The sequence below is a fragment of the Clarias gariepinus genome, chromosome 1 (assembly GCF_024256425.1).
Source record: "Clarias gariepinus isolate MV-2021 ecotype Netherlands chromosome 1, CGAR_prim_01v2, whole genome shotgun sequence".
Classification (NCBI taxonomy): domain Eukaryota; kingdom Metazoa; phylum Chordata; class Actinopteri; order Siluriformes; family Clariidae; genus Clarias; species Clarias gariepinus.
Genome location: NC_071100.1, coordinates 38512417 through 38531185, shown reverse-complemented (window position 1 = coordinate 38531185; position 18769 = coordinate 38512417). Strand labels below are relative to the sequence as shown.

The following is an 18769-nucleotide window of genomic DNA, read 5'->3' as shown; positions in this document are numbered from 1 at the left end:
ATCATACTGTGTAAGTGACAAATAAAATTCGAATCGATTTTATTATTGCCTTAATACTGAGACTGGAACTTTGCCTTACTGGGAAGGTCTTCATGAGAGCCAGTTTCATCATGGTACTTGATGAGTTTTGCAAATGCACTCAACAATACTGTTCTTGCAAGGACTATTTCAGATTTTAATCCCAATCCCAGAGTTCATAGTTTTGAAATCTCTAGTATTGTTCTAGAATGGTGTAGTGTAGTGGTTAGCATGTCGCCTTGCACCTCCAGGAAGCGGGTTCGATTCCCGGTCAGGCTCTATTCCCATCTCTGTGTGCATGGAGTTTACATGTTCTCCCAGTGCTTGGTGGGTTTCCTCTGGGTACTCCAGGTTCCTCCCACAGTCCAAAGACATGAATGGAATTGGATGGCAATGGATTGGCACCCTGTCCAGGGTGTACCCTGACTTGTGCCAGTTGCACCGAGGGAGAACCCTCAACCCTGGAGATATGAGGCAACGGGGCTAATGACTAGGCCACCAGAGTGCCTCCAGGGATAGGCTCCAGGTTCCCCGCAACCCAGAATTAAGCGGTAATGACGATAAATGAGAGTAAATTAATGTTCTAGAATGTAGAAAACTAATATCACTAAATCAGGTGTATCCAGACTTTGGACTGTAAACTAACTCGTACTCAAACTGTCTGCTTGTTCTGGAGAGCAGGCTTCAAATGTAAGACAAAAGAAACCCGACAACTCTGCTAATCGCTCATGTCTAGATGTGTAAAGAAAATCAGTGGATCGACAGGAGAAGGTAGGAAAACAATGTAGATTGAGGATGGTTAAGATAAAGTTTTTGTAATTTTAGCAATACTTGCAGCAGAGATAAACTTTGGGCTGTAATGTCAGCTACAGTAGATAATACTATGAGGAAGCAAGCAGAGGAGACCTGCAGCACTGCTGCTTGTTGAAGACTTTTTGTTCAAGTGTGTTAGAGCAGAAAGTGTGTTTCATAAAAACTCTGAATAAATAAATTTAGGCAAAAGATACAATAACATGCAGCATGTCCTCTATGCCCTATATTATGATCATTTTTAACAAGGGTCACAATCCTCAAGCACCCACCTGTGACGCCACCAGGGAAGGGGTTGCTCACGGTCACTGTGGAAAAGGAAGAAGAGGCTCCGCCGAAGGGAGTGATGACAGACGAGGAGCCTCCGAATGGAGTGATGGCGGAGGCATGGCTGTTGTAGCTGTTGTTGGGACCCTTAGGGACGGGTGACTGGCCCATCTGTGTGGGGTCTGGTCCATAGTGGCCCATGTGAGAGGGAACAGGGGTCGGGTTAGAAGCATCTGGTCGGTACTTCAGCGATGGTCCTTTGTCTTCTTTGCTTTTGACGCAGCCCATTATCAAGCCTGTGGGGAGATGACGAGAGGTTAGGGTATCGGGTCAAAACTAAACCTGACCCCTACTCCAACTGTTTTACATTTAATACTCAAAGAACATGCACTGTCATGTCGGTTCTCTCGGTAGTTGTTGTCCAAGATGATTCAGCCCTGGCCCTTGCTCATGCTGACATCATGGAAGTCTAATGATGAGCTCAGAATTGATTAGGATATACGGTGGTTTTGAGATCTAATCTAATCACAGATGATTCCTATAAACTCATGTTTTATCCAGCAGTGATTCACTTCCTTATTGAATTCTACATGCATTAGGAATAAAAAATGAAATGCATTTCTTGGCCATTAAAATAACCAGCTGTTTCTCAACTGGGACTTAAATGTGCAACTTCAATTCAATTTTATTTGTATAGCGCTTTTAATAGTTGACATTGTCGCAAAGCAGCTTTACACAATCAAAAGAATTATTTAAGTTTGTATGAGATGTGAATGTGTATGAATCAAAATGATAAGATTGTCTCTGATGAGCAATTATGTTGCCCATAAGAAGCATGTAAAGAGAAAAAAGCAGTGGGCCTAAAACTGAACCCTGTGGAACACCAAACTCCACTTTAGAACATGCAGAATGGCCACCATTAAATCTACAAACTGATAACGATCAGTTAAATAGGATCTGAGCCCCGAGAGGGCCATTCCCTTAATTCCTACTAAATGTTCTAATCTGTGAAGAAGAATACTATGATCAATAGTGTCAAAAGCTGCACTGAGGTTGAGTAACACAAGTATAGTGTACCCTGATCAGAGGCCAATAGGAGGTCTTTTTCTACTTTACCAATGACTCTGTGCTGTGATGAGGCCTAAATCCTGACTGATGAGGTTTGTTTATGCCATTCCTATGTAGATATGAACAAATTTTTCCAGAATCTTAGAAATAAAGGGGAGGTTTGATATTGGCCTGTAATTGGACAGCTGACAATGATCTAACATCACAGAGCTTTTTTTTTTTAAGGTTCAGGATGCTCTCCTTCCATGCTATTTGGAATACTAGCAATTTACTTTGACACCATTTACGTTCTAATTTCCTAACGGTCTGTTTTAAAGTGCATGTGTGATCGTTATACCAGGGAGCAAGTTTCTTATCTCTAATCATTTACCTTTTAACTGGAGCTACATTATCTAAGGTATAACGAAATGTTGACTCTAAATATTTAGTCGCCTGATTGAGTTCTGTGGGGTCAGACGGTGATCTAATCGAAGTTAATAACTCTGGTAGATTATTGATAAAGCTCTGTGAGGTAGTTGATGTGAATGTACGTTTAATGTGGTAGCGCGGCGCTGTGCGTACATTATTACTATGACGCACTTTAATTGAGACAGGACAGTGATCTGAGAACTTCATACAGTGGAATTATGATTATATTTCTTATATGGATAATATTAAATCTAAAGTGTAACCTGCTTTATGAGTGGGTCCTACTTCACACTGATTTACTCCTACTGAGTCTAGTACGGACATAAATGCTGTTCTCAGAGGGTCTTCTGCAAAATTAATATTTTGTCTCCAGGTTTGAGAGAAAATCTGCAAATTCATAGAGAAATTTAGAGTACGGCCCTGGAGGTCTATAAATGACAATAAATGGGATCACCTAAGATGACTTTATATTTGTAGCTACACTGGTTATGTTACTATAGAGAACTTTAAACGCATTAAATTTGAGTCCGTGTTTTTTGATGATAGACAGATTATCATTGTAAATAACTGCGATGCCTCCTTTTCTACCAGTTAGTCGAGGCTGGTGTATGTAGCTGTACCCAGGAGTACTAGCTTCATTTAAAGCTACATATTCGTACTCTTTAATCCTGGTCTGTGCTAGGTTAAACTGCTTTTTATGCAAGAGATCTACTATTAAACAGTCCTAGCTTCAGATCAGAGGTGCTGGCTGCATATTAATATGAGTGTTTTTTAATGTTATTTTTTGTCTCTATATTAATTAAATTACTAAAACAGACTGAGTCTTTCTTTATTTTTGCTTAGAGACAGTATCATTATAGTGAACCCTAAGTGACGACTCCATGCAGCTAGCAGACGGTTGGTTTAGCCTGACTGTCTGCTCCCTGGCCTGGGCTCTGGATTTTCACTGATTAACTAGGCCTCTTTTGAAACTATGAGCTATACTACAGGATATGAGAGCAGCACCTTCCCGAGTGGGATGGACACCGTCCTGCCCTAACAGGCCAGCTTTGCTTTTAAAGGTCTTCCAATCTATGAAGCCCACATTATTTTCGGAGCACCACCTGGACATCCAGCGGTTCAGCAACCATAACCTGCTGTAAGCTATGTCGCCACGTCTCATGGGGATGGGACCAGAGCATATTACTTCATTGGACATCGCCTTCGCTAGTTTAAACACCTCTGTAAAGTTACTCTTACTAACCTCTGACTGACGAAGGCGTATATCATTAGCTCCAGCATGTACCACTATCTTAGACACCCTAAGATTACCGGAAAAAAAGGAAAAAGGCTAAAGTCCAGTAGTATTAAAACATAAAACTAATAAATATTGTTATTTAAAGTATAAACGGAAAAGGCAGTATAATTTAAACGCTGATACAAACAAACGAGAAACTTTTGCTGTAACAATACGAAAAAAAAACTTGAGCTCGGACTAGAATCTAAAACTTAAATTAGGTGTTCAAGGATAAATCATAATATGGGATCTGTTGGGGAAATGTAATGCATAATTTTAAGAAACAGCTCTAAAAGAATAAAGTAAACAAGGCTTTAGGTTCAGACACAGATATAACAGTAGCTTTCCAAGTATCTGAACAAATATGAAAAGAAAAAAAAAAGAGGGGGGAAAAATATGAATAAAACAGTTGAGAGCAGCACAAAGAGCCGACAGAACAAGGACATTCATTGAAGCTGTAGAAGATTATCGGCCAAAACACAGTATGGGTGCAGATTTATTTTTTTTTTTTTTATGTTATACATATAATACAGGAAGCGTGTGTGCCAAACAAAAGCTACTTCTGAAGTTTATGGAACATAGAAGTAACCGATCTTGCTTCCCTAAACATTTCAAGTTGCTGACTTTAGCTGTTTTGAAGAGATTATTTTATATGTGCCCCAAAAATGGATATTTTCAGCTTCAAATAATAATAATTGAAAATGCAAATTATTCATATTTTTTAATGAGTATTAATACTAAAATTGGTGTGAGCACCCAGAAACACATGACTGTAAAAATTCAGTTTTTTCCAGAAAAGCTTAAAAAGCGAAGAAAAAATGTAGTGCCCATAATCATGTCAAATTCATGTTGCAATATCTTAATTTGCATTTAGTTTTTTTTTTTTTTTTTAGGTTTTTGTCTTTTCATGTAAAATCTAAATTGACGAAGTTTCATCTAAATTACAATTAAGATCATTGAAAGATTTGAATTCAAAATAGTTACGGACGCTACATAAAATGGAATGAAATTGTATTTAGTAAATGTGTTTCTTTTGATCCTAATTGGTGTTCTATGATCCTATCCTAAAATTCACTTTTTCACCCAAGTGAGAATTTTTAGCACCGATACCATGTTTTGGCCATAAACAAGCTTGAATTCTAATGTTGAAATCACTAATATTAAAGACTTGAACTAATTATACCGACATGACGTCAGTGAGAATATATGATGTAGAAATGAGCACTGTTGGTGTGCAAGTAGCACTGAGCGATATAGTGATGTAGCAATATAGCGGAGGAAAAAAAAAGGACAAAAAATCTAATGCTAGTGATTTTTTTCTCATCAACATCTGAATGCTTCAAGAGCCACTTTTTCATACTTGATTTACGTGACTAAGTTAATAGCTACAAGTTACTAGCTGTGCACATTAACCAAAATAAAGCCAAGCATAAAACAGATAAATATGTATATAGATAGTACTAGATAAAAATAGATAGATCGATATTATATGTAAACATTGGTTGGAAACTTTGAAAGCAAAATATGAAACAATGGGGGTCAGTGCTATTTCATGTCTTTAGTACTGTGCAAAAGTCTTGTGTGTAAGACACGGACTCTTTTCCAAGAAGCTTGCAGGACAAGGACAGGTCACACTTTTCCATGAATGTTTTTAGCCGATGCTGACGTGCACACTGCTACGGCGGAGCTGCACACTGGAAGACTGAGCTGGGATTTGGTAAAGCTTCTGATGTGTGATTAATACTTCTGTAGATTGTGTGTCATGCCCTAAGGATAGGAGATAATTAAAATAAGCGATGAACCACATCCTGGTTGGAATTAGTTTTGAGATTGAACAGCATACTGCTGAAAGCTCTTTGATAAAAACAAAGTTTATTTGAAGCCTAAAAACAGCTACAAGCATGTGACCTTACAACACAATTTACGCCTTTAGAGACACGTCTGATAAAAAAAGAAGATTATACACACATACACAAATATGATATCTAGGTGCTGGTTCAATTTATAGTGGGGCAAAAAAGTATTTAGTCAGCCACCAACTGTCCAGGTTCTCCCACTTAAAAAGATGAGAGAGGCCTGTAATTTTAAAAATAAAAAAATAGGTATACCTCAACTATGAGAGATAAAATAAGAAAAAAAAAATCAAGAAAATTACATTGTAGGATTTTTAAAGAATTGATTTGCAAATTATGGTGAAAAATAAGTATTTGGTCATCTACAAATAAGCAGACCTGTAACAACTTCTGTCCTCCACTTGTTACCTGCATTAATGGCATCTGTTATCAGTATAAAAGACACCTGTCCACAACCTCAAACAGTCACACTCCAAACTGAGCTGTCAAAGGACAACAGAAAAAAAATTGTAGACCTGCACCAGGCTGGGAAGACTCAATCTGCAATAGGTAAGCAGCTTGGTGTGAAGAAATCAACTGTGGAAGCAAATATTAGAAAATGGAAGACATACAAGACCACTGATAATCTCCCTTGATCTGGGGCTCCACGCAAGATCTCACCCTGTGGGATCAAAATGATCACAAGAACTGTGAGTAAAAATCCCAGAACCACACAGGGGGACCTAGTGAATGACCTGCAGAGAGCTGGGACCAAAGTAACAAAGGCTACCATCAGTAACACACTGCGCCGCCAGGGACTCAAATCCTGCAGTGTCAGACGTGTCCCCCTGCTTAAGCCAGTACATGTCCAGGCCTGACTGAAGTTTGCTAGAGAGCGTTTGGATCATCCAGAAGAAGATTGGGAGAATGTCATATGGTCAGATGAAACCAAAATAGAAATTCATGTCTGGAGGAGAAATAATGCTGAGTTGCATCCAAAGAACACCATACCTACTGTGAAGCATGGGGGTGGAAACATCAAGCTTTGGGCTGTTTTTCTGCAAAGGGACCAGGACGACTGGTTCGTGTAAAGGAAAGAATGAATGGGGCCATGTATCGTGAGATTTTGAGTGAAAACCTCCTTTCATCAGCAAAAGGATGAAACATGGCTGGGTCTTTCAGCATGACAATGATCCCAAACACACCACCAGGGCAACAAAGAAGTGGCTTCGTAAGAAGCATTTCAAGGTCCTGGAGTGGCCTAGCCAGTCTCCAGATCTCAACCCCATAGAAAATATTTAGAGGTAGTTAACAGTCCGTGTTGCCCAGTGACAGCCCCAAAACATCACTGCTCTAGAGGAGATCTGCATGGAGGAATGGGCCAAAATACCAGCAACAGTGTGTGAACACCTTGTGAAGACTTACAAAAAATGTTTGACCTCCGTCACTACCAACAAAGGGTATATAACAAAATATTGGGATAAAATTTTGTTACTGATTAAATACTTATTTTCCACTATAATTTGCAAATAAATTTTCTAAAAATGTATATATATCACGATTCTGTAGCCTGATTTTATAAATATCCTGATTTAATATTACGTATTTATTAAAAAAATACAAATAATATATATATATAATAATATATATAATACCTTAACTTTATTGAACAGCTTCTCAACTGACCTGAGCATGTGTAATTATATGTGACCCATTTCTTATATTGTTAGTTTTCTTACTTAAAAACTTAAGAGCAGAATTTAAACAATACAAACTAACTTCAAACACAGGTGCTTACAGGTACTATCATGTTATATGTTAAATTAAACAAACAAAAAAATCGATTTCGCTACTTGGGATAAAAATGGGTGAATTGATTAGAGCGCCACCTGTGGGATGATAAAAAAAAACGGCGACATTCTATGTCCAAAGTCAGTGAGTGTGCGCGGGTTGACTAGCTGCTAGCAGTTGTTGAGACTAATTTGTGCTGCAGGTGTTTAGAGACTGGTGTAAGAGTGGATCAGAGACTGATTCTGACCAGTCGATCGGTTCCACTCTACTGTATTATAAATGTAAAAATATTTCATAAAAATAAATAAATAAATAAATAAATAAATAAATAAATAAAAATCGCCATACAAAAGAACCACGATTCATAACCAAATCAATTTTCTCCCCTATTTTTAACTGACACACTTGGACAAGTCTAGTACACACTTAGACTGCCGTCTCATCGTTTTGAGGTCAGACAACAGGGCTGTTTTCTTTTAAGATGCTCGTGCTATGTATAACAGCCCCAGTTTATTAGCCGTGTCCTAATAAGAATGACCACATTTTAGATGATTCGGTCAGATTTTTTTCAAAGTCTTATATTTCATTACGCGCTGGCAAAGCTGGGCTCGAAACTAAACATTATGAAGAATCAACACGCTCCAAGACGTTCCTATGGGGATGACGTAATCTATTCCGGTGACACGTCGGTGCAGCCCTATACGCATTAATCCTAACATTCACTATTTAAAAGGCCTGTGGTTTTATGGCACAGTGCTTGTAGTGGAGCCTTCGGCAGGTTTCACTAACACTGTTGTACATTCGGGCACTGGATATACATATTGATACATGATAAAAATAAAAAAAAATGAATACAACATGCATGCAGTGGTAAAAGTATGATTTATAAATGGAAAGGACTGTCGCTACGCAACGCCAGGGATAATACGACAATGCGCATACTTCGATTTATGAATGGGACAGATACAGATATGAGCAGGAAGAGTAAACAGAAAAGGGGAAGGGTGTGTGTGTGTGTTAAAGGCGGACAAATGTCGATTTTCATCCTCACATGCTGTGTAAATTCAAGTAGAATTTGTAGTGTATCCAAACAGAAATTCATTTTCACAGGCGTTAAGGAGCGTGAAAAGTAATCTAGCAGGATTTTCTTGAATGTTAAGACAGCTGTGAAGATGAATGAAAAGCTTAACTTCCTTATTTATGTCAGTTATTTTATAATTGTTACAGCTAAATCTATATTCCTATTCTGCACAAAACTACGCTTTTTCCTATTTAAATATACAGTAATACATCCATTATAATTAGTGACAATCAAATAAAGGATTATATATATATTTTCTTTTAAAAGTTACATTATATTATGCTTTTGGCTTCAATTGCCAAGACAAGTTTTAGGAGCTAATACAAGCAGCTTTTACTGTAGGGTGTGTACCGACGTATACGTCCGTGTTGTCCTGAAATCTCCTGACCCTGTGCCACTCTGTACACATTTAATCCTCCTGGTCTGACAGGATAATCCTTCACAGGACACTCGCTTCACTGGTACAAGCAGTTTAAAGGGCTCAATGAGGAGCGACGGATATCAGGGGTCCAGAGACTTTAGATAGAAGCACTGTGCCTAAAAGGCAAAAAAAAATAATGAAATAAATAAATGTGAAATGTGTTCACGCAGCACTGGGGGCGACGTAACACACTTGGAGGACAGCGCTATCCTCTCCTTCCGCTTGCGTGAGCTTACAGACGGCCCTAATTGGCTGTAGAGTCGTAATTAATGTAGGAGCACAAAGTAACTCTCATCCCTCCCCTCTGAGAGAGCTCGGCCAATCAGCTCTCTCTAGGCCCCAGGATGCGGGAGGCTACAGCACACCCGGGAATCGAACTAGCAATCTCCAGATGATAGGCTGAGCACTTTACCACTACTGCACAGGATTTTTTTTCTCTAATACTTATGTTTTCGATTTGTTTAGTACCGTCATGTCATATTGTCATGATTTTAACAGACTTTTATACAATTCCACAGAAACGTAGCAAATAATTGGCTCCTAGCAATTAGGATTCTATGCTGTGGGAACTGATAGAAACATATATAAATGAAAACGGTATTTTAAAAAAAAAAAGAAAAAGGAAGAAGATTTTGGATTTAATGTTGCAATGTTGAATTGCAACACAAACTACATCTTACATTCCATAACGTGTCTTCACAAGGGAGAAAAAACAGGAAACAGGAAAAAAAAAGCTATGTAAAGAAACCATGAAAAGCTGAAAAAGCTGGTGCTGTATTCATTTCTAAGCCTTCAGATGGGAGCATTTAATCACAGAGAGAGAAGAGTTTATTACTGACTAACCCCGAGGAACACCGTGATGGGATTAAACTGATATTTTTTGAAAGCCTTTTTCCTACATGAAATTTGAGAGTTCTCTTTTCATTTTAAACCCAAGATATTTTGGTAATGAACATCGGTGGATGAAATGAGATCAGACCTGAGAGTGTCTCGACCTTCCTCTTTAGAGTCTTTGGAAATCGACCTCATCATTACACTAAACGAGGAAACAGTGTCTGCGTCTAGGATCCATTCTGATACATTATTCCATGTTCAGTGTTCTTGTATTCAGAACGCTGCTGCTCCTGTTCATTCTGCCACAGTGAGAGAAGAATGTACTGATGGTTGCACAAGCTCTGTAGAAAAACACATTTTACGCATGGTGAACTGGTTGCTTTAAAAAAAAAAAAAAAAAATCTCCCTTTAAAACTCAAGAGGCAGGGATGCGAGGCATAACATTGGTCAATGAGCGATTTATTAAAAATAAATACATAAAAAAAAAAAAAAAACACTCATACAGACGTCCTGGCGGTGTGTATCGACGGTGTGCATCAATGCGGAACCTTCAGATGTTACACTGTGCATTTGCACCGACATGTATATATTACCTCCTTTATACCATGTAAATTGTACTGCTGCCGGAATATGGGAATAAACCCGCTATGGGAATGTAAGACAAAATGCACATCATATTAGCCATAGTAGTAGTAATATTTTTATCATTATAATCATTATTATTATTATTATTATGTCCCGGAAACCATAAAAGAGAAAATGCGATCTTATGAATCTTGTGCTTTTTTTTTGCATGTGTGACCTTTTTTTATGTTTGTTAAGTTAAAATGAAATAAAATGTAAAAAAAAAAAAAAATGTTTCTAGACCTCCGATAAAGTGCTTGCCCTATCATCCGGAGATCACGAGTTCGATTCCCAGGTGATGCTGTAACCCCTCGCAGCTGGAGGCCTGGAGAGAGCTGATTGGATGAGCCAAGCGGAAGGAGCGGATAGCGCTGTCGTCACGTGGTTTGGAGGAAACACGTGATAAGACTGGTAGTATTAGCCTTAATAGGGGAGCCCCCTTTGACAGCGAGGAGTTGGATATGACTAAATTATGGAGAAAATTTGGGGGAAAATACGACAAAAAAAAAAGGCTCTCTCTCTCTCGTTATATTGCACATTCCTGATATAGTAATACATAGCAATTCAAAAAGTGGTAAAAAAATTCTCTGCTTTTTAAGGTCTACATGCTCTGAAAAAACTCTTACTTTGCACATACACATGGGTGGATGGAAAGGAAGGTTATAAGGTTGGATCTCTAAAATGTGAAATTAATAGAAATACCAAAAAAAAAAAAAAATTATATATATATTAGTGCTGTCAATCGATTAAAAAAATATTAACTAATTAATCGCACAATTTTTTGCAATTAATCGCGATTAATCACAATTAAAAGACTGAAACTTTTTGGATATGTAAATGTAAATAATTAATGTAAACTCAAGACAATTAAACTATTTAAATTCAAATATGATTGTTTATTGGAATTTTTGTTTAACTTGTAACACAGATTTTCTCATGTAAACAACATACCTGCAATAAACCATCAATATTCTCCAAATTAACTGTTGGCTTGAAAGCCATATTTATTACAGAAATAAAAACACAGGTATGTGCCATTTGTGTCATTTGAATTTCAAAACAATCAATGCAATTTACATTGGCGAGGCCCTGTAAAGATTGTTTCGGTGGCGTGTTTTGCTTTTAAGTGATATGTCAAAGACGAATTACTTCTCTGGTATTTAAATTCGGCTTTGCAAAATGTACAGATTACTTTTGTTTTATCCACAGAACCATCCGGCAGAGTTTTATACTGAAACTTTCCGTCTAAAAGTCCTTCCTTGGTCTTATCCATACTTCTTTGCACGTTGAACACACGTCGGCCACAACAGGAAATAAAAAAAAACTGCAACCGCGTTAATTGCGTTAATTTTTTTTAATGCGTTAAATATTTCAAATTAATCGCATGCGTTAACGCACTAATTTTGACAGCACTAATATAGGTTGGATCTCTAAAATGTGAAATTAATAGAAATACCAAGAAAAAAAAATAAAAATATATATATTATATATATACGTATACATTTGTAATTAGTGTTAAAGGTCACAAGTATTTGTTGTACGTAATTAACCACTTTTGTTCCGCCAGCTACCACCGCAGGGACATTTCAGACCTGTGGGAAAAGATGCATAATAAAATGCATCACGTACACACCTCAATCAAACAGTCCGAGCAGATCCGGCTCAATCACTTAATCCAACAGGTAAATGTTGAAACGTTTGATCTGATTGTTTCCCTCTTGTTAGAATAAACCATCCTCCCTGCCCGTTTTCGCTCCACCCGGGGGTAACATGACGTTTCCAGGAAGAATTTTTTGCTTTTGTAGATTTGATGAAATTCCTTAAGCGTGTAAACACACGTCTTATCGGATCTGCGTCCATGTAAACAACTACGCTGGAACCTCATATCAGAATGATGTGAATCAGATTGAAGAAAGATTGTGCATGTAAACACAGCTACAGTAGTGTTGCTCACTTTGTTATTGTCGAATGAATCAAAGACGAGAGACGTTATGATCATACGATGTGACTGCACCGTAGTAAACAACCCTAATACGTCCCCATGTTCTGCTTTGTACACCAGTCTTCCTAGTGCATTTGTATGTAACAGAGCATCTCTGTGCTCATGAGGCCCACCAGGAGTAATAACACCACGTGATGGGTCATGACTGATACGGCCATTTTTAACATGGTCCCTCGGCTCAAGTCCGGTCCTCTATACTCGTGTAGCTGTATAGCTGACAAGGACGAACACTGAAGATTTATCACTGCGCAAAACTACAACACATGGATATTATAACAAGTAGAACACACAGGATGCAGAATCTCCTGCCTCAGTCCACACGACCTCACACTATAAAGGAAACTGACTGGCAGGAAATAATCCCGGTGAGAGACTCCAGGGCTTAGATTTGGCCAGTTGTTATAGGGATTAAACAATAAAGCACTTGTTTTGATTATTATTATTATGTTTTTCCTTTAATCATACTAAGTGTTTTAAAGCTCCATGGCCTACATACAGTCCCCTCTGGAGCGACAAGGCCAGTTCATATGCTTTTTTGGTAGACAAAGAACAAGACCTTTTCTTTGTGTCCACCCTTTATATGTTCTAAAATACCTGAACATATGATTTACAGTTGTTTCTTTACGCCCATGCATGCTATGTTAGCCTAATCTTGTAAATAATGAATAGCTCTGAAGGTCTACTCTTCTTGTGAGCACTGTTGTTAAAAGAATAAACCAATATGACGACTGAAGAGCTGCCTATGGAACAAAGGAAACAGAGGTCATTGAGAAAAAAAGAAGAAGAAAAAAAAAAAAAAAAGAGAGAAGAAACATACCCTGGAGCCACTTGCACAAGCACTGAGCATATCCGAGACAAAATTTGGAGAGTCCTGAAAAGGGAAAAGTATAAAAATCCACTAATAAACCAGACAATATGGGGAACACAAACAACAGCAGATGATGAAACATGAGAGCTTTAAAGAAAAACCTGAGAAAACTTGTGAACCAGTCTCTAACCAACCAACAAAAAAAGCAGATAAGAATCAGAGAGTTAGATGAGCCATACAGGTCCTGGAACCAAGATTAACCCTTTTCCAAGTGTGGAGGAAAAAAAAAAACATAAAAGATCTGCTCTTGATCTGTAACATACACTGCCTGGCGTGAAAAAAAAAAAAAAAAAAAAAAAAGGCAAGCACTCCAAGATTTCATTGACCGCCTTAAGCTGTGATTACAACACACACGTGGTGAATCCATGATGTGTGAAAAGGATTCCTCATTGTCCCAGAAACACTCTTAGACAATACAAGTCCTGGAACATGCATGAGCCATCAGGAAAGAAAAACTCCATAGATGTTGTAACCTGGTAACGCATTATTGCCACATAACGCTGCTGAATAAGTGAAGCATCCCGAGATGATAATGCACAAGGCATGATGGATGTGTTGCATCATGTGCTTCCCTTCATCTCTCTGGAACAGGGTCACTCTGGACTCATCACACCACATGACCTCACGCTATTACTTCAAAGTGCTATCTTTATTATACTTAACTTCAATTAATCGTTTTCTGATTAATCTCACTAACAAGTGGTTTTCTTATGGCCACGCAGCTGTTTAGTCCCAGTCCTCATCATGAGTGTGTGCAAACGACCTTACTTTATCTAATAAGCATTTAAGGCATCTCCATTCATGTTTTTTTTTTCTGGTCACATTTCTTCCAAAGCTGAACGTCTAGCAAAGTCCTTACAGGTATTCATAATGTCTTAGACAAGATTTAAACTAATTTCAGTCTATTGGTTTCTGGTAAATAATATGACCCTTCTGAAGTGGGGACAAGGTTTTATTAAAATGATCTTTAAGGGGCTCCATTGTTGCCGCCTGTAATACCAAATATGCAATGCAAGAAAAAATTTTCAAAGGATGCAAAAAAAAAAAAAAAAAAAACCGACACTACAGTTTACCAAGACAGTTATTGAGCACTTGTTCGTATAAATTATAGCTCAAGATCAAACTAATTAGGCTTGTGCAAGTTACCATCATAACACTGTGCCTCATAACTTTCACAAATTATGGTTGTAGCCATCACTCACAGTTTGACAGTGGTGTAGACTGCAGCAGAGAACTCTGGGTAAAAAGAAACATGTATTGTATAACGTGTATAAAGAATAGCATTACCGCTGAAAGTTACATCTTCTATAGCTGCAAGCTTCATCATTTAAAACTTTTGTCTGAATATAAACTCCACACGCATGTGCTTTGTGTTAAACGGCGGTAAAAATACTGTTTGAAACAGCCCTAATAAAACTCCACACTTTGTCAATTCAACCCCCCCCCCGCAGGGAAGACCAGCCGGGCGTTTTATCTGTAGGCCAGCACGAACAAGACAGACAAGCTGCATTAGAGACTGATGTTCTGGTGCGAAGCTTTAAAGTCAGACCACATAGGCTATTAAAGTTTTTACACTGGTGAAAAGGAAACGCACGTTATGAGATGGCACGCTATTCATTTTTTTGGTCAATTTTAACTCGGCAGACGTAACATTTTCCAGCAGCCTTTTAAACTCTAACATTACAGATGGAATTGATTGTTTATAGGCTTGACCAACATGTTTAATTTAATCAGCAAATGTTTTAGCTAGTTTGGCGTCAAGGTGGCGTATTGGTTAGCACTATGGCCTCGCACCTCTGGTCTGTGTGCGTGTTCTTCTTTAAAGCCACAATAGACCATACCTGTACTATGAAAGCGCACATCTGGACTAATAATAAGATTTTTTTCAATGCATTGGTTATAAACACAAACATTGATAAAATTTTTTTTTTAAGTTTTAGACATCATGGTGGCATAGTGGTTAGCCCTGTTGTGTCAAACCTCCAGGGTCGTAGCTTCAACCCCTGCCTCTGGTCTGTGTGCATGTTCTCCTCGTGCTTAGTGGGTTTCCCCTGGGTACTCTGGTTTCCTCCCACAGTCCAAAGACGTACATGTTAGGTTAACTGCTGTTCCCAAATTGTCTATAGAGTGTGAATGCGAGTCCGCGCAAGGAATATCAACCTGTGCAGGGTGCACCCAAACCCCATGCCCCAAGTTCCCTGGGATAGGCACCAGGGCCTGCGAAGCGGTATAGAAGATAAAAAGTCCTACAAGCTTAATCTGGGTCCTGCTTCTCATTAGTCTACATTACTGCTACACTTACCCACTATAGCCATATGCACAATGGTGTACAACAGAACAAGGTCAAGGTTGTGATTAAAACTCTGCAATTAGTTCCTTAAATGCATGACACGAACAGTGGCGCAATGAACAAACACTTTATATTTGCTTATTATAATAATAGTGTATGTACATCGCTCCGGAAACATTAACGACTTAAGTAGATTAGAATTTCTGACTGAAGATAACCGTTTAAAGTTCACAGCAAACAAAGCGTGAGTGTGTGCTCTTAATGGCTTACTGTGAAGTTTGCGCTTTACTCGTCATCGCAAGTAAAATAGTAAGCAATGTAGAATAGCATCTCTATGTTTTGCTGCACAAATTACAAGGCAAATTACCTGCTGGTTTTCACCGATCTCAGCACTAGTCCTCTCATTCTAGTGTCCTACAGAGACTGCATGGAAACTGCTGGCCCAAAGTTCTGAGTAAAAAGTTTAATAAAAAACAAAAAAAGATGCTCTTGTATATGTGATTACTGTTTACAGGAAGTCTCCGACTTACGAACGAGTTCGGTTACGGGAGCATGTTCGTAAGTCCAGTTTGTTCTTAAGTCTAACAAAGAAAGTCTTATATGCCTTTAACACAAATATATACAATATAAAGCATACCAGTCCGTCCCATTGCGCCACACTGCTAAATTGTGACCAAAAATCATAACCACGCCTAAGGAAATGAATCTCACAGTCAAATGTAACAGTGTTGTCTCTGCGCCTTTAAATTGTGTGGAGAAACCCAGATGCCATTTAGTCTCAGAGCGGTTTTCACCATCAGGGCGGCCAAGACATTGCACCCCCCCCCCCAGGCACATAATATACCAGACTTTAGATATTTTATACATATAATTGTAAATATTGGTATCTGGTGCACTGCAGTGTCTATTGTTTGTACAGTACGCATGAGCTACTTCCGTGATTGAACCGGAAGTAGATCCGCAGTCTGTTCGAATCTGCGAAAATTCATAACTCGAATGTTCGTATGTCTGCAACTACAATTCTACACTAAAAATCTTTTTCTTGAAATGGACCAAAGTCAATTAAAAGTCTTTTTTTCTGTTCTTTGTTTTCTTCAGTGCCTCTAGAACATGTTGTAAACAGTTCATGATCATATTACCATTTGATGCAACAATTGTCTTGTGCTTATTTTATTTCCGTCTCCATGCCAGAGCTTTATCACTGAGGACACTTCAAAAAAATTGATGTCCCTGGTGGTCTAATCCAATTCAAATCCAGGTGTCCTTATGTATTACGCTGTTAGCGAAAAAGCACAAGCGATTCAGGGTACACCCTGGACAGGGTGCCAATCCATCAGGGCACACCACACACATTATGGAAGGAAACCCACCAAGCACAGGGAGAACATGCAAACTCCATGCACACAGATCCAAGGTGGAAATCGAACCTCAGACCCCAGAAGTGCCAACCACTACATCACCACGCCACCCCTTATCGTCTACTGACATTACAAAAACGTTGACTATTACAAGGACAAAAAACAAGTGAGCGAATAAACCCACGCTCGTTAAACAAAAGCTTATCTTTGAGCAAGTAAAGCATGCATGTTATGTTATCTCTCACTTACACTACATACCATCTATCAACCAGACGGCAATTTTGTGGAGCAGCAAGAGAGTATTCCGTTGCGGAGAGAAACGATTTCAGCTGGTATGTAAAAGAGAGAGCGATGGGGTAGTTTGATGTGGAGAACTGCAAGGCAATCGGCTGTCATATGACTGAACGAGACGAGTTGTCTCCAGGTTCTGTGAGACATGTTGATTACGGAGATCAATGCAGCAAGGTAAAAAGAAAAGCTGCAGTTATTTCATCACTGGGTCCTTGTATTATTTCCTACTGGAATTTAGCAGGGCATCGACTCTATTAGGTGAGTTGAGAGGCACCCAAGCTGGCGTATGATGTGTAGTTGTATAACCTACACCCATCACAATAATCACAAGCAACTACAAAGGCGAGTCAATAAAATTCTCTTTTAGAGAAGACATATACCACATTTTTTATTATTATTTTGTCCCCAATTGGGTCATATCCAATTACCACCCGTCATTGGGTCACTCTCCCATCAAGGCTACTACTTAAAGTCCGGGAGGGCTAAAGACTATTACGTTTCCTCCGAACAACATGACGCCAGCCGACTGCATCTTTTCAAACTGCTCGCTCATGCACCATTGGAGGCAGCATTACACACTTGAAGGACAGCGCTATCCACTTGCATGAGCTCACAGATGCCCCTGATTGGCTCTAGAGCTGAAAGTGCCAAGACCTTACCTCCTCTGAGGCAGCTCGGCCAAGGCCCTCTCTCTAGGCCTTCGCCTGCAAGAGGGTACTCGCGATCTCCAGGTGATGAAGCGAGCACTTTACCACCGAGCCACACGCTTCTCTTCTTTTCTGCAAATCACAAATGGGGCATCCATTTTTGGTCGCACCACTGTTATAAATGAACTGATGTAATACGTGTACCATGCACAGCAGTGACTGGAAAGACAGTAGCCTTAAACCGAAGGCACGGATAAGACAAAAGGAGTTTTAATATAACCGAAGGGCGGATCATTTTTGACTCACCCTAATAGAATGAGCGAAATGTCCTTCAAAAATACTCCTCAGTAGGCAATTAAACTAACATTAGTAAGCTAGTTAACTAGTTGCCTGACAGTAGGGACATGACCTTAAACAGAATGAAGCAATACAGGAGAACTATATGCACTTCATTTACACAATACTGCATCAAAGCATTTTAGTTACTCATTACAAAGCTCTTAATACTGAGTCACAGTGAGGAGCGTCAGAGCAATAACTCGGACATATAATCAGAGGTTATAAACTCTGCTTACCTGGTGAACAGGAACACAGGGGAGGAACATATTTAACTTTAAACATAATAAAACATATCAGACGAATGATGATCATCTCCTGAGCAAAACGATGTATCCGGGTGTATTTCAAAAATGTCCAATGTGACTTAGATCACCCTAGGTGAGTATCCACGAGTGCAACTAAGGCGAGGCAGGATGTGATGATTGACCACGTTCCACACACTGTGTAGCGGGATAAAAATGCTTATCACAATATGAGGATAATCCGCCTACATCCTACAGTTAGCTACAGTTACTACGCCAAATATCTAAACCTTTGACAACAA

At 38.8% G+C, this 18769-nt stretch overlaps 1 protein-coding gene across 1 annotated transcript in view; it reads right to left on the bottom strand.

Annotated features, from left to right (window-relative positions):
* The window catches only part of yes1 (YES proto-oncogene 1, Src family tyrosine kinase), a 56590-nt gene that overhangs the window by 28450 nt on the left and 9371 nt on the right, over window positions 1-18769 (bottom strand). Inside the window, exon 2 of the mRNA XM_053492876.1 lies at window positions 1101-1391. Coding sequence (XP_053348851.1) covers window positions 1101-1383 — 283 coding nt within the window. The 5' untranslated portion in view covers window positions 1384-1391. The remainder of the gene's footprint in view (window positions 1-1100; window positions 1392-18769) is intronic.